The sequence below is a fragment of the Pyxicephalus adspersus genome, chromosome 2 (assembly GCF_032062135.1).
Source record: "Pyxicephalus adspersus chromosome 2, UCB_Pads_2.0, whole genome shotgun sequence".
Taxonomy (NCBI): domain Eukaryota; kingdom Metazoa; phylum Chordata; class Amphibia; order Anura; family Pyxicephalidae; genus Pyxicephalus; species Pyxicephalus adspersus.
The window spans coordinates 41,810,146-41,826,339 of NC_092859.1; the positions used below are offsets into that span (position 1 = coordinate 41,810,146).

General features: G+C 37.1%; 1 protein-coding gene across 2 annotated transcripts in view; it reads left to right on the forward strand.

The window, feature by feature from the left end:
* FLT4 (fms related receptor tyrosine kinase 4) overlaps positions 1-11,454 on the forward strand; it is a 137,640-nt gene extending 126,186 nt beyond the window's left edge. For both annotated transcript variants that reach the window (XM_072400574.1, XM_072400575.1), the window contains 7 exons: positions 1,501-1,612; positions 1,733-1,832; positions 4,051-4,156; positions 5,753-5,892; positions 6,570-6,690; positions 8,123-8,208; positions 8,486-11,454. In XM_072400574.1, coding sequence (XP_072256675.1) covers positions 1,501-1,612; positions 1,733-1,832; positions 4,051-4,156; positions 5,753-5,892; positions 6,570-6,690; positions 8,123-8,208; positions 8,486-8,705 — 885 coding nt within the window. In that variant the 3' untranslated portion in view covers positions 8,706-11,454. The remainder of the gene's footprint in view (positions 1-1,500; positions 1,613-1,732; positions 1,833-4,050; positions 4,157-5,752; positions 5,893-6,569; positions 6,691-8,122; positions 8,209-8,485) is intronic.
* Positions 11,455-16,194: the final 4,740 nt, after the last annotated feature.

The following is a 16,194-nucleotide window of genomic DNA, read 5'->3' on the forward strand; positions in this document are numbered from 1 at the left end:
ACACGGGGAGAGCCTGCAAACTCCATGCAGATAAAGTCCAGCTGAGATTCATACCTGGGACCTAGCGCTGCAAAGTTCAGAGTGCTATCCATGAGACCTCTGTAAAGGGAGAGGCTCAGCCAATTTGAAACCTTAAATTTTGTAAAGCTCATATGAGAATAGAAAGGCATGTACATAAAAGAGGTATTTAAGGGAGCCTCAATCATCATTTTCTACAGGAAAAGATGCATAAGAAATGTTATCAATGTTCATTGCCTATTTCCAAACTCTCATATATGCAGCCTCGGTCACTTCAGGCCAAATCTTGGTTGATTTTGTATTAGCTGGTGAAAACCGCAGTAATAAATCTATGCCAAGATTAAAGCAGTCAGGTTCCTGATTACCTCTAATGACTTGATTGTAGAAATAGATCAGCACTGGATGTCATAGTCAGCTCACAGATGTCCAATCTCAAAGTTCTTTATGGTGAACTTTAGCAAAGTTCCCAGGGCACAGAAGGAATATGTTGCAGATGTATACGGTATGTGTTGTAATGCAGGCCAAACACTGTTCTCAGCAAGAAGCTATCTATAAGAGTCATTAATCAAAATGCTACAATATATCCATGCAGTATTTTATCTAACTGGCATCACATCATAATTAACAAATGGTAAGCATTATTGTAGTCATATTACCAATAACCTGGAACTGCTGGAGGAGTAAAGGATCCAAAAAGCACCAAAATTGTATATCAGGAACATCATGATTGATTCATTTACATGTAATGACAAGGTTAGTTATAGCCCTTGGAATAATTCTATTTGTATTCAATTTGATTAAATAACTAAAATCAAACATTTGATACCTAGCTTAACTTATATGTTGAGTATATATTGGTTATCATGTGTCCTTTCTTTGAGAAGTTTATTATATGTAGAAAGCATAGGTACTCACAGATGGGATAGGAAACTTAATAAAAGGTTTAGTTTTCAAAATATAAAAAAAATTACATTGAAATGGAAAAACAAAAAAAGGCATCTATATATTTCTTTCAATAGATGTTTCCTTTAAGGTTGAACTCCAGTCAAACAGCTAGAGAATAAATGCATTTATGAGAGCTGCACACTCAACCCAGTCTTTTTCTGTCCGTTCTGTCTCTTTCCTTCTCTTAGCATGCTTCCTACACCGCAACGACACAAAGTGATTATTAGTTTTGCTTTTCTACAACCCCAGATCTGCTGTTGGTATCATATTCTATGTTAATTTTGTATTAATTCACAACCTGCATATAAAATGCAATAATTTGGATAACCTATGCAAGCCAAGAGATCGAATTAACTTCTAAATTAACTCAAACTTATAAAAAAGATATAGTGCCACTAAAAGAAACACTATGGAATTGAATGACTATGAGTTCGTTATCATATGTAAAATCATAAATGTCTGGGAAAATCTTACATTTGTTACATGAGGCCAACTTTATTATATGCTAATTTATTATTGTATTGTAATACCTTGTAGGCACGCTTACCCCTGAAGTGGATGGCGCCAGAAAGTATTTTTGATAAGGTATACACGACACAGAGTGATGTCTGGTCCTTTGGAGTGCTACTCTGGGAGATATTCTCTCTTGGTAAGTTAGGCAATAAAACTATTTTATTTCAAGTGTGGAATTTTCAAAAGCATCTGAAAGCTAACATAGCTAAACAAGGCAGATCATACAAGAGGTAATGTTTTCATGCTGTGCCCCTAGGTGCCTCCCCTTATCCTGGTGTGCAAATCAATGAGGACTTCTGTCAAAGACTAAAAGATGGAACACGAATGCGGGCACCAGAATATGCCACAGCAGACATGTACGTATTTGATACTTTTTGAAACATATGCCAGATAGGCAAAAGCCTTAAGACATCATAAAACTCCTTCTGTATTTGGTATTTATGTTGTAACAAGCACAGTGATTCACCATATTGACATTTGAAATATCACTTCAGAGTAGACTGACCTTTCAGAGTATACACATGTGTAATGTAAAAAGCAGGTTTGGTAACTACTGGCCAGTAATGGCTGCCAATCACAGCGACATTCCAAAAAGAACGTGTAGGTGAGAAGAATGTAGCCAGTCTACCAGAAAATGTTTAACTTATTATAGGGCGTATTGGTTCTGCATGTAAAGAATTGTGTAGCTGGCCATATTGTCTCGAGAGGAGTGAATAAGTTCCTTCATCTGCTAACCGGTTAATTTGCATCAACCAGTCCTTCAGTTTTTTATGTAATAATTCAATGCAAGAACAACATTTTATGTACCTGAATTGGAGCTTAACCAGTCTAGACGTTGCATTAGTAGTCTGCATTAACCACCTTGGACAGAATGTGTGGTGTTTGCAGGATTACCAGATAAAAACAAAGGGAAAAATCCCTTGAAAAAAAAACTAATATAGGCGCCACATCTAAGGACTGGTAAGGTGCAGTATTATATGCAGTATACATGTATTATAATACTGTATATTATATATTACCTTTTAGGTTTTAGATATGATTGTAATTACAACAAGCTGCATTTTTAACAACTGGTTCTTTAAAGCTTTATCTCCAATAACTGGGTGACAGCGTTTCCAGTAAAACAAAAATATTTTAAAATGCAGATCATACTTTCACATCTTTTTGCCGCTGGTCAGAAATATTTTCCTTCTGATAACAATCAAATTTGTTTTCAGTTGGCAACATTTGAGACAATTGACAGCTACAAAACATGCCACAGAAGTATTTGAAGTGTTCCTGGCCAGAATTCAAAGAACCCCTTGGTGACCAAAAATCGGGTTAAAATAAGATGTTGTCATGCCAACCCTGCTGCTCTATAATACTCCATGCTGAGAGGTTCCTTATCACACAGGACGCTTTTAAGATAGACATCCCCTGCAGACACTTTTCATACTGCTAGCCAGCACTCATTTCCTGGGAAAAATCCACAGCTGGAAAGAGAAATAGGTTTTGTTTTTCCTTTGACCATAAAGAGGCCATGTTCTTTATTATTACACTGAGCAATGTAGCCAGAAAATGGATGAACAACCCTATCCTTGGATACTTAATAAAATAAAATATAGTTACATTATTAATATTACACAGTATTTTTATAGTAGCATTATATTACACAGCGCTGTACATAGTCATAGTCATGTCACTAGCTGTCCCTCAAAGGGGCTTACAATCTAATGTCCCTACCATAGTCATATGTCAATAACACAGTCTAAGGTCAATTTTGGGTAGAAGCCAATAAACCTAACTGAGTACCTGGAGGAAACCCATGCAAACACAGGGAGAATCTACAAACTCCATGCTGACATTGATATATATTTCCATATGATTTATGTTCTGTTTGTTATATAGTCAGAGATGTTCTGGATAACTACTATATAGTTATGGATGTAAGTTTTGCTCTCCTTTGAACATATTATGTGTATATCTCTAACATAACAGTGGAACCCTGTATATTTTTTATTGGATTTTAATTAAAGTAGACTTTTGCTGCCAAAAAAAAAAAAATCCCGCTTTCTGAACCCATTTCTAAATATAAGTTCAAACATTTTGTTCAATAGGTATTAAGAGCTCTTTTATTTAATAAAGCTGAAAGTATTGCATAATGTTTTGTGACAATCTCCATTTCATGATTTTATTTACAGTACTCTGTTTACCAAGATATAAATAAAATCAAATGGTTACAGGTAAATGGGGTGATTGGTTCTTTAAAACAGTTGCGTCTACTTTATGGGGGCATTTAAAAATGATTCCCCTTTTATTTTGGCTGGATGTTAGCTTACAGATGTGCCAATCCCTCTACATTTCTTGTTTTATTGCATATTATCAAAAGTGCACAGCAGTTCCAAATTCAATTCTATATATTTTAATGAAGTTAGGAGCAAATCTACCGTAGTTTGAATTGACAGTGCAATCATTTATAAATACGTCCCTGGGTGTATAAAATAAATATCCTCTAATCCTGTTTCCACTAGTTTACTCACTGATAGAAATCCTCAAGTGGGCTTTATGCGAATACTACATTTGTGTTTATTACAGTTATCGTATCATGTTGAGTTGCTGGCATGGGGATCCCAAGGAAAGGCCAACATTTACTGACCTAGTGGGGATTCTGGGTGATCTTCTGCAGGAGAATGTACAGCAGGTATGTTTATATCCTAAACCAGGAGCAGATGAACAGAAATACAAATCTTTAGGCAAATAAAATAGCTACCATGTGTGTATTTAACTGTATTTATGTCTGGAAGTGAGTTTTAGCCATGTTTGTAAACTAATAAAATGTGTATTTACGCTGCACTACCCTTTACTTACCCATCTGCCAAATGCAAAAAAATAAATCGTGCCTAGAATTACTAACTGTATACTATGCTCAAATAACATATAACATACCAAAATAACAACCACTGCCATCTATACAAAAATAAAAAATAAATCACCTGTGGGCAAAAAAATGCAGTTAATTTGTGAATTTCCAACACGCAAATCCCACGGAAGTGCAAGAGTAAAGGAAAAGTGTGCATTATTATTCTAATCTAATGAAGATTTTCTCAATAATTTATGTGCTTCACTGCTACTTGTGCCCCCAGCAGCAGAATCACTCAACAAGGATATCAGACAGGTTTTACAGAAAGGCCTAAAAGCATTTCATATTTCTTGGGTCATCTCTAGTGCAATATACTCCCTCACTCACTCCCTCGTAGCATAAAATCATCAAAACGTATTTAAAAAACATAAAACACTAGTTTCATTTTTCCTAGTTCCAACATTCCTTGTGCACTCTCCCATGGTATGGGATGAGGTCACTGGCGGCACCCAATGTGTTTTATATGACACAGACTTGTACACACAGGAGTGTAGTCAGTGATGTTTCAGGATCAGCTACTTGTAAATATCTAAATTGTTGTTACCTTCCTTTCCCTATTCATAAATTTGCTGTGCCATTTTTCACAACCCCCACTAGAAGTGGTTAATGTCTGGTTCCTTAAAAATAATCCCTAGACTACTCATAATGTACCTATTTTTTGTTTATCAAATCAACAGTGTTTTGATCCTTTTTTTGTTTGGTTTGTTTTCACTGTCAGATTTTCCTATTTCCACTATGTTTCCTATTTGTTTTGCCCTCCACATTTTCTTGTCAAAACTTCCTAAACCAGATTAGCTTGGATTCACTCAATATAGGAATTTTCATTTGTTTAGACAACAGACTCCATAGAGCTAAATATGAACTGCTTGCAAACACCTAAATACGCTAGTACCCATATGTAGGGTTTGTAGGTGTTTATAAGCATTGGTATTGCTTAAAGCCCCCCTCCCCATTTTTGAAACCAGACCTTTTAAAAGGATTGGGATAAAGAATGTGTTCAACAAGTGTGGATGCCCCTTCTCCTATCCAAAAAGGTCATCTGGAATCTTGCTTGCCAAAATAGGAGGGGAGCAAAGTGAACCCCTTTAAAAAAAACAGACCCCTGTCTGCCTTCAACAGTGGCAAGGGAAATTGAGAAAAGTGAATCTGACAGGGAAAATGAATCAAACCAAAAAAATAATTAAAACACAGTTTAATTTGCAAACTAAAAATGTATATATACATAACTTAATTATTCATTATAATGTAAAAAAAATAAATAATTTGTTCGGATATACAAATGTCTCTTTTTCATCCTGGCTAAAAGTTTGAAACACAAAATTGCTTTCATATCTTATAAAGAGCAGAAATAATCTGGTTACTGATTGTCTACCACAGGAAGGAAAGGATTACATCCCACTCAACGACTCACACAGCTCAGAAGAGATGGACTCATCACAAGCGCCAATCTGCCCCCAGCACAATTCTGATGAGGAAGAGTGTGACATGAGGCTGCATTGCCATAACCTGGCAGTAAGGTGAGTGCGGTACATCACATGCTGGGCACACATATTGGGAATACTTCTCAGTCTGCACTGTATTTTAGTATTCAATTGAATCCTAGCCAGAATATCTAAAAATTTTCTCACTCATGGTAAATTTGAACTATAAACATACCGTATAAAGAATAGACAAGATGGAGTAGCATTCTCAAACTAATCACTGCCAAGTGGTCGAAATTATTCTACACTGGGAGTTGCGGTGATAGTGAAAGTGTTGTGCCTGTAATGTATAGTGATCTGATCATCCCTAATCAACACTTTTATTAGGTAGAGCTGGGGAAATGTCTTTATTTGGGCTGCTTTTTTTTACATGTTCACCTAAACTCAGTGGCCACAGACAGTGTCAGCCCTGTATGTGCATATCCAGGCATCCTGAATGCATAGTTCAGTATATTTAAAAGATCGCGAACAGGTAATTATGTTTTATGACAGAAGGGTCATCACTTGTCACAGGTAGTCTAGTTTTTTAGCTCAATTCACCCCAATATGTATGTCATGACTGCAGTGTAGACTGTAATGCTTGTCTGAAGTTCAGAAAACTTAAAAAAAAATGTAAACAGAAATTATTTCTATCATTGAACTTTGTATACCTATTATACTGTAATTTCCATCTTCTGGCACTACATTGCTTCATTGGTATTTTGTCTTTACAGATATTACAATTGCGTTTCCTTTCCTGGCTGTTTCACTGGGGGTAACCAGATCCGCTGCCCATCAAGACTTAAAACATTTGAAGAATTTCCAATGACACACATGGCACACAAAGGGCAGCCGGTAAGTTCAGTTTGGGTTTCTTCTGTATAGGTCAGAGAGCAGAAATATGCACATTAAGAAAGTACTTAATAAAGGACTTTTGAAAGGGAGTTTGGTAGGATGAGCTCACATAAGTCCACCTGTATTGTATCATTGGTGGTAATAATTTTTTAAATTTTCATATGAAAGTAATAGCATATTATTGTATATTGTACCACAATATATGCAGTACCGTATTTTTCGGACTATAAGACGCACTTTTTCTTCCCCAAAACTGGGGGGGGGAAAGTGGGTGCGTCTTATACACCGAATACATGTTAAATATACCGGTAATTAAAAAAAATCATACTCACCCGATACCGCGATCCTGTGGGCTTCTTCTTCTCCTCGCTCTCCTCCCGGCTGCAGCGCGTGTCTCCTCCTCCTCTGAGCAAGGAGAAGCCGACACGCATACCCCAGCGATCCCATAAGCAGGCTGATCCAGCCTGCTTATGGGATCGCGGGGGTATGCATGTCGGCTTCTCCTCTCTCAGAGGAGGAGACACGCGCTGCAGCCAGGAGGAGAGCCAGGAGAAGCCGACACCCGTGCCCCCGCGATCTCATAAGCAGGCTGGATCAGCCTGCTTACGGGATCGCGAGGGCACGGGTGCCGGCTTCTCCTGGCTCTCCTCCCGGCTGCAGCGCGTGTCCCCTCCTCCTCCTCTGAGCGAGGAGAAGCCGGCACACGTGCCCTCGCGATCCGGTAAGCAGGCTGGATCAGCCTGCTTATGGGATCGCTGGGGTATGCGTGTCGGCTTCTCCTCGCTCAGAGGAGGAGGGGACACGCGCTGCAGCCAGGAGGGGAGCGAGGAGAAGAAGAAGCCCACAGCATCGCGGGATCGCGGTATCGGGTGAGTATGATTTTTTGGCACAGGGTGATCAGAAGGGGATACATTTTGTCAATGTATCCCCTTCTAATCACTCTGTGTCAATGTATCCCCTTCTGATCACTCTGTGTCAGAGTGATTAGAAGGGGATACATTGACACAGAGTGATTTTTTAGTATTTTGTTCAGAATCTTTTTTTTCTAGGTTTTTCTCCTTAAAAATTGGGTGCGTCTTATAGGCCGGAGCGTCTTATAGTCCGAAAAATACGGTATATATGTGTTCCGTGGAACGCTGCAGTCGGTACTATTGCTGAGATTAAACCAATTTTACAAAAAGCCATGACAATGCATTTTTGTGTTCATTTATCATTGCTGGTACGCCTACAGAGAACTAAAAGGAGCAGTAAAGTCCCCCTATGCTGCATGCATATATTTGAAACACTCAAATATATCTGACCCCAGGTACATATCAGACTATAGCAGAATCTACTCATATGTAAACTGGCTCTAAATCTGACAAACACAATTATTGTAGTTTATTGTCTATGAACCTATTAATCATTATTTTTATGTTATTTTTGTAAACAGGACAATCAGACTGACAGTGGGATGGTACTGGCTTCAGAGGAACTGGAGAGGATAGAGAACAGACATAGGACAGAAGGGGGAATCAGGTATTTGACACACTCATTATGATTTCATGTTTATACACAACATTCCTGCACCTATACACATACATTATATATACATTTATATCTATCCACATATATCTATAAACAATCTTGAGGTGCAACAGAAATGTACCTTCCGTCCAGAATTCCACCCTGCGATTCTGTACAACAAATTCACACCAAAAATAGAAAAGTAAGAATGTAGTCATTTTGTTCTTTTTCTGTGTTCTGTATCATATAAGACTAATTGTTACATTCTCTTCAACTAATTTTTCAACAGCAGTAAAAGCTCCCGTAGAAACAAGGAAACTGCCTCAGGCTGTTCATCCCCTCAGAACCGGTGTCACTCATCATACCCATCATATAGTGGAGGGCAGACATTTTATAACAGTGAATATGGAGAGTTGTCAGAACAGTCAGAAGGGGACAGTTTCACTCCCCCTGGGGGCTCAGCCAGTCCCGGAATCATCCATGCTTCTTTCTTTTCTGATGAAATCTGAATCTGCACAAAAGCTTTTTACTCCTCATCATACTTATCAGTGAAACACTCATTACACATGGACTGAAAACAAAATGGATGACTGTCTGCCCTACAAAGGCACACACATATCTGGACAATTCTGTTTTTATTACCAAGGATCCGAAACTGAAGGCTGAAATACGAAACGAAAACAAAAACCTTAACTACAGACAAATGATCACTATTTAAACTAATAATAAGAGACTATAACACTGTGTTATCACCAGTTTTTCCTGAAATTTTGAAAAAAAACACATCTGCTAAGGATTTTATTTAACTTTTCTGTATCATGCTTGTAATCCAACAAACATAGTGTCCACTGAATGTGTAAAGAACTTATTGCCATAATGCATAACTCGTTATAAAATGGAATTTTTTAAGCTACAAACATTTTTTACCACCAAAAATAGGCACAGTCCTGCTTTTTTACCTCTGTATTTTCCATATATTGTTTCCATTCTTTCCAGGGAGAAACATGAAGGCTCTCATTGCTGACTTTTCTTTCTGCAAATGCTAGTTGTCTGGATGTCATGCTTGTCCTCTTCCATACTTTGAATCAATGACTTCCAAGGAATCACATGATATCTTTTGACTTTTCTTTGACTTTCTTCATCTTTATACTAGCTCCAGGTTAAACTACTAGAGATTGGCAATGGCAACCCTCATTTTTCTGTCCAGAAAGGTTTATCCAAAACAAAGTCCAACTTCCTCTCAACACAAAAGCCCAAAATACGAAGTAGGAAGTGGAACTCTCTTCCCACTTTCCAGATACTTATATACATCAGAACTAGATCTACAAGATCTACAAGCTGGAAGTCCCTGCTCTGCATTTCCATTATGACGTCTTTGAAGCACACAAGTCCTAATTTTCCTTCTGCACTCTTCAGAATATAGAAAGAAATCAGACTGCAGCAGTGAATGAAGAGCCAATAAACAATGAATTATGTACAAGACAATGATTGCCATACTTCCCAATCATGTACAGAGAGACAAAGATAAAATATTGGTAAAGAGGACGGTAATTTATTTAAAGACATTTATTAATGTATCCCATTAATGAGTCCCATTAACACCTAGAGAGGTAATGGTAAATAATAGTAAGGTAAATAAAATAAACACAAATTCACAAAGTGAATAGCATACTAATTGAACAAAGTAGGTCATTAATATTGAGAGATCAAACATTCACATCTCTTGTGTAGTTTGTACATTTTCCTGTCATTCCAACATTTTATTCTTAGGGATTTGTGACCTATCAACTACTATTGTATACTTTTTCACTGTTTGGTAAGGTCGATAGCAAACATTTACATTTTATACAAGCACATACTTAGTGAAGTTTTCTGAACCCGCACAATTTAGAAATGTCTTTTAATATTTGCAATACATGTAGAAACATACAGAAAACACGGCCATGACTTTTAAAATAGAGGTACTTTGTAAAACCTGAAAAAGCAAACCACCACCATTTAGTAAGTACAGATCAGCCGAAAGACACTGAGAATACTGTGAAATCCCAGCTAAAGTCAAACTTTTGTTCTGAATAAAACAGATTTAGAGCCAGAGGGTTTTTTTTTGCTGTTTATGTCCTTATTGAAGAGAATTCCCATCTTCAATGGGGGTAGAAAAAAACAAAAATATAGATTTCTATTAGAATATTCAAAAATGTTTATTTTTTGTTACTTCCTATTGGAAAAAATCACACTACAGTGTTTTGTATTTCTTGTCAGTTTATCAAACCACAATAACCAGGTACATCTTGTAATGCCTCCCCAACAACCTAAGCGTCCCCAGTGTAGAAATTGCCATTTGCACAGCATCTCAAGTAGTTCACTCATGAATGTCCATCATTTGAAGAGGTCAGGGTCCTAGAGATGGACAATGGGCCTGATGTCCAAAAAAAAGGATAATATTTTCTTTGCAGACCTGTAGCACAAATAATAAAATGTAACAGTGACTCTGTCTAGTCAAGTTTCAGCAGTTTTTTGCCTATATCACCCACTGACCATTGAAAGACAGAAATTAACAACTATGATGACAACTAAATATTTGCTTTAGTTCTGTCAATTATTTGTGCCTTAGTAATGTTGCCAGGTCCTAAATAATTTAGAGGTTTCAAATGTATACAAGGGATTTATGTACATTCAGGTCACAAAACTGCAGTAGGCAGGTGACGTGTCACTGAAATGCTATGGTTGCCTTATGTGTACAATAGTGCAAACTCTTTACACTAATCTCCGATACTTTTCATCCCTGCAACCCAGGGGTATATTTGTAATATCACACCTTCTGCTCTGACAACAAATAAAGTACTGGATATGTTACAATTACTTCACTACATTCAAGATGAAAGACAAATAATAGACAAAAGTCTGAACAACGCTGCCTGTCAATAAAGTCCTGGTCAAGAGCTCTGAATTGTCTTGCCTTATATTGTACAAGAATATCATATTGGAAGACTACAAACAGTAAACTTGGATACTCTTGTAAGCAATCTGATTGGTGGACTTCCTCACATTACTGTCAACCATCTCTGAGGGACAAACTATAAAAAAAATGCTGTCTACCCACCTGAAGACTTGTGTACCAACTGAGCCCTTTCCACAGAGAAGTCTTCTGATGATGGACTGTTACTTCTACGAAAATCTGATACTTGTTCTGTTTTGATATAATATATACCTTTTATATATATGTATAAATATATATTAGTAAACAACATACTCTCTGTTGTTTTCTGAATTTGTGTGCCTTTCTATTTCTATAATTAAAATATTGGAGTCATACTCCAACCCTCACATTTTTAATGTTGTATAGTTTAGGTTAAGTGGTAGGTAAGAGTTAGCAGGTCAAGTTCTGTTGCTCAATTTTTACCTGTTTAGTAGATTACCCACCACCACCACTGCCTCACCTTGACACCCAGAGTGTTACTGAGACAGCTATTGTGGGCTAATCCCCTTAAGTAGGGACATGGACACTTGAAAAAACTATATCTAGTTACAGTAGCACAGGAAGCAAGTGTAAATCTTACTATCATTATTGCTACTGTTATGTATTTTTAAAGTCTGACAATATTAGGTCCAAAGTAATGCCACTAACTGACCCCCTGAAGAGGTCATAATCAAGAGAAACTAATAATACACCAAGTTTTTGGGATGTAGGATGAAACTGTAGTGCCAGGAGCAAACACATAGAAACGTCTGGAGAACATACAAACACAGATGCAGATTTGACTATTGCTCCCCAACAGGACAAAGGCATTGATAAACACCTGACAAAAGTCTTTGCAGTTTCATATCCTAAAAATGTTTGTACAAGGTAATATTTAAAAGCTAATTCTTAGCAAATAATTTGTTTGAGGTATGCAAAGTTACAAGTATAATTTCAAGCTGATATGTCTCTTCGAGTCTCCTGTTATAAATTATCTGTACTCATTAGTTATAGAAGCTAAAAAGGCAAATGATGGAAAAAATGTTCATGGACAAAATCGAGAATAGCAAGGTAACTGGACTGCAAGCATAAAATACTGCACTCTACAAACATCTGGGCAAAAATTAAGCAGTGATAGGGACATTTAAATATATAAATATAAAAATATTTGATAGCACAGAGTTGAGTAGACTAAGAAAACTGTAGTATTTTAAAGAATGTGTTACATTAAGAGGCATTATGTGTATGTGGCTGTGGGCCTTTCCTTGACAATCCTGCAGACCAAGACTATGGCCTATGTTGGTTATGCAGAAATCTGTCTTTGGTAACATCCTACCCTGGTTTGCCAGTGATGGCTGCCTAATGGGGTTTCAGTAGACAATGAAGGACATATCCTAGTGAAGACAAGGACAATGCAAGAAGAGAGCAAGTAGGTTATGTCCTAGTAAAGAAGATTAAAAAAAAGTTTTTCAGAGTTTCCCACATCACACCTTTCACACTTTATAAGGGAGTATATTTACCATAAGCATGACATGCTATATTGTGTTAAAACAACAAGTGTTACTGGGGACCCTTGGCATTTACATTGGGTGCTGGTGCTAAAAACCATTACAAGGATTCTACACTGTTGTTTAACAGGTTGAGGATTGGATGCCTTCTTTAGATTCTACTTAGAGTTCATGAGTAGACGTGATAAAACTTTTCCTTTTCCTTCCCATCTTCTTTCTCTTTTTCTCTTTCTCATTCTTCTCTCTATCCTATAGTCTTTTGTCTTGGGCACCTTGATACCACATTTTGGGTTAGGTATTGTTATTATACCACAGCACTTCGATAGTGGCTTCCAACATCTAGTTAGTGCCTTATTAATGTTCAATATGTTTTGTTTTCACTTTTAAATGGTTAAGAACCTGTGGTTGTTTTTTCTTTCATTACTTCATGCACCTGTGTTCTGTGTTTTTTTTAATTGACTGTTATAGTTTTTGTCTATTGCCTAATCTTTCTTGTCCTCCTCCCCCTATTCTTCTTTCTTTCCCTCTCCTTTTTTAATTATTATCTGTTTTTTCTTATTGTAAATTCTAATATTCCTTCAATAAAAATAGAATAAAAATTCATAGACCAGTACATCCATCCGGACCAGGTGGGATTCCTTCACCACTGACAAGCCCCGGACCAAACTAGTCATACAATAGACCTGATTTCAGCTGTAAATAATAACTGGGATGGCGGGCCAAAAAGAGAAGCGATGTTGCTCTCATTAGATCTACACAAAGTTTTTTACAGTTTATCATGGGATTATCTGAAAGCCCTTTTGCCGGATTATATCCTCTCTATACTCCTCCCCCTCCGCCAAAATAGCATTTAAAGGACCCTTTTCGCCCTTGATTGATATCCTGACATTAAGGGCATCCGATGTGGTCCTATCGAACATGAATGTGGACTTTTTGCTGATAACGCCTTAATGTATTTAACTTCCCCTTTCACCTCCTTCCCCAATTTAATTAAAGAGTTAAGCTCCTTTTCAGAGTAGCCAGGTCTAAAACTCAATAGAGCCAAATCGGAGGCCCTAAATATTTCACTGCCATCAAACATAGTCACCCAACTCAAAGATAATTTTGGAAACCCCAAGCAATCACCTATCTAGGCATTCAAATTACATCTTCTCACCGAGATCTGTATGCAGCTATTTACCCACCTGAGACCTGAATAGATGGCGTTCTAGCCCCCCCTCCTGGTTCGGAAGAATAGCTGCAATAAAAATGAACACTACCCAGATTGCTTTATCTTTTCCGCACCCTCCCTATTGCTATACCCAGGATGGTCTTAGGAAATATTCAAAACAAACTCATAAAATTTGTTTGGGGAGACAAACTTCTCCGCATTAATGCAACTACATTATATACTCCTAAAAAATTGTGAAGATTGGGTGGACCCAACATAATGTTATACCACAGAACAGCCCAAATTGCAGCGTTAGGCCAAACTACTATTCCGCATCCAAGACCACAATGGACTGGCCTGGAGGCCCTGGCCTGCCCTAATACTGATCGAGGTCCTTATGTGGATCTACCGGTGTCCTTCACTTTCATATGCTCTCTCAGTATGAGATGGACAAAAAACTAATTTTGACCTGCACTTCCCCCATCCTCCACTTACTCCCCTATGCCATAATCCTGAATTTCCTCCAGGTTGTGAACCGACTAAATGCTCTTGGTGGGGCAACAAAGGATTTTTTACAATCTGAACTTTTCTTGATGGCAAGGCTATTCTGAGCCTCTCCCATTTACAAGAGAGAATCCAAAGGGAGGATCTCGGTAGTATATAACACTCTCTTCTCACACGAAAAGAAACTTTCCTATATGAAACAATGGGAGTCAGATTTGGAGGTGGGGACAGAGTGCCCGAGAATTGCAGAATCTATCAGTGTCCATTTCCAAAATATGTCAGAACACTTCAATAACAGAGGTCAACTATAAAGTTTTGATGAGATGGTACCTGGTCCCAATTAGGATCCATAAAGCCAATCCCTTTGTCTCTCCTCTTTGTTTTCGAGGATGGGGTCAGACTGGTACTGTACTCCATACATAGTGGAGATATCCTAGGGTTCAGTAATTTTGGATCCGTATTTTCAACCTAATACGCTCTGTCACCCAGGTAAACATCCCAAGGAAAATAGAATGTGCTCTTTTTTCCCATTTAGAGGATATAGCTCCTACATTAACCTAGACTAAATTAATATCCTGTTAGCTGCTTGGATTACCATTGCTTGTTACTGGAAAGCTTCCATAATTCCCCTTGAGTTCACCAAAAACCAACTTAACTGGATAATGGTCAATGACAAATTGACCTGTACTCTTAAAAACAACTTTAATAAGTTCTACAACACATGGGACCTGTGGTTAGATTATAATCATGTATAATTCAAGCAGGGAACCCTGACCCTTCCCCCCCTCCCTTGTGTAATCCTTAACCCCTTATCCCCCCCCCCCCCCCCTATTTTTCTCTTCATTTTTTTTTTTTCAATTTTAATTTTTAATGTTTACAAAGGGGTTGAATGATTTATAGGTACCTTTACTCGCCAACCTTTATGATCTTACTCTAAACCTGAAATGCCTGTATACCTCACAAGTTTTAAATCTGTGGATACCACTATTTTTGTACTATTGCACGTATTTGTATTATATTTTTTATTGTCAATATTGACAATACTACTTTAAACTAAACTACTAACTTTAAACTACTTTATTGCCTGCTGTATTTAGACTTTGTAACCTAGGAGGTGTTGAACTATGTTTGACCTTATATGACTATTCTACTGATGTCTGGTTACTGGTTGGCACTTTTCTTTTTTTTTTTTTTTTTTTTTATTTTGAACCCCCTATTCCCTTTTTTTGTAAAAAAAAAAAAAAATTACTTGTTTATTTTTTTTCTTCCTGGTATTCTATGCAAAATGTTGTGTAATGTTTACTTTTTTTGAAAATTTCAATAAAAACTTTGAAACAAAAAAAAATAGAATTAAATAAAACGGTAGACCGTGTGCAGGACCTGAAAGGTGTATATTTACATTTGAAATCCACTTGCAAATTGGTGAGGGGTCTATAGGAACCATTTATAAGTCCATCGAAGGCTGAGAGGACACCACCTACTTCCAAGCAAGTGGCATGAAACATTTTCCATTTTTATAAAGCAATATTATCATGCAATTATTTGAGAAGCAAATTGAAGCCATACACTAGGCCCTAATACATTTAGGAAAAATAAACCATAGATGTATTCATACATCATTAGTTTCATTAATGCTAAAAATGGAGATTATGTTACAGGATATTGTAATGTTTGTAAATAAATGAATGTTGTTATTTAAAAACTGAATTTTTTTCTTGTGTCACCTTTTTTTTCTAGGCTAGGTTTTTATGTTTGGAGGTTGGACACTAAAAATGATTAGCAGTGCTTAATAGTAATTTGGGAGTAACAACATCAGGTATAATAGGAAGAAACTTCTGCATACAGTTTTTAAAATCCCCAAGCACAATAGTCCTAAGGTT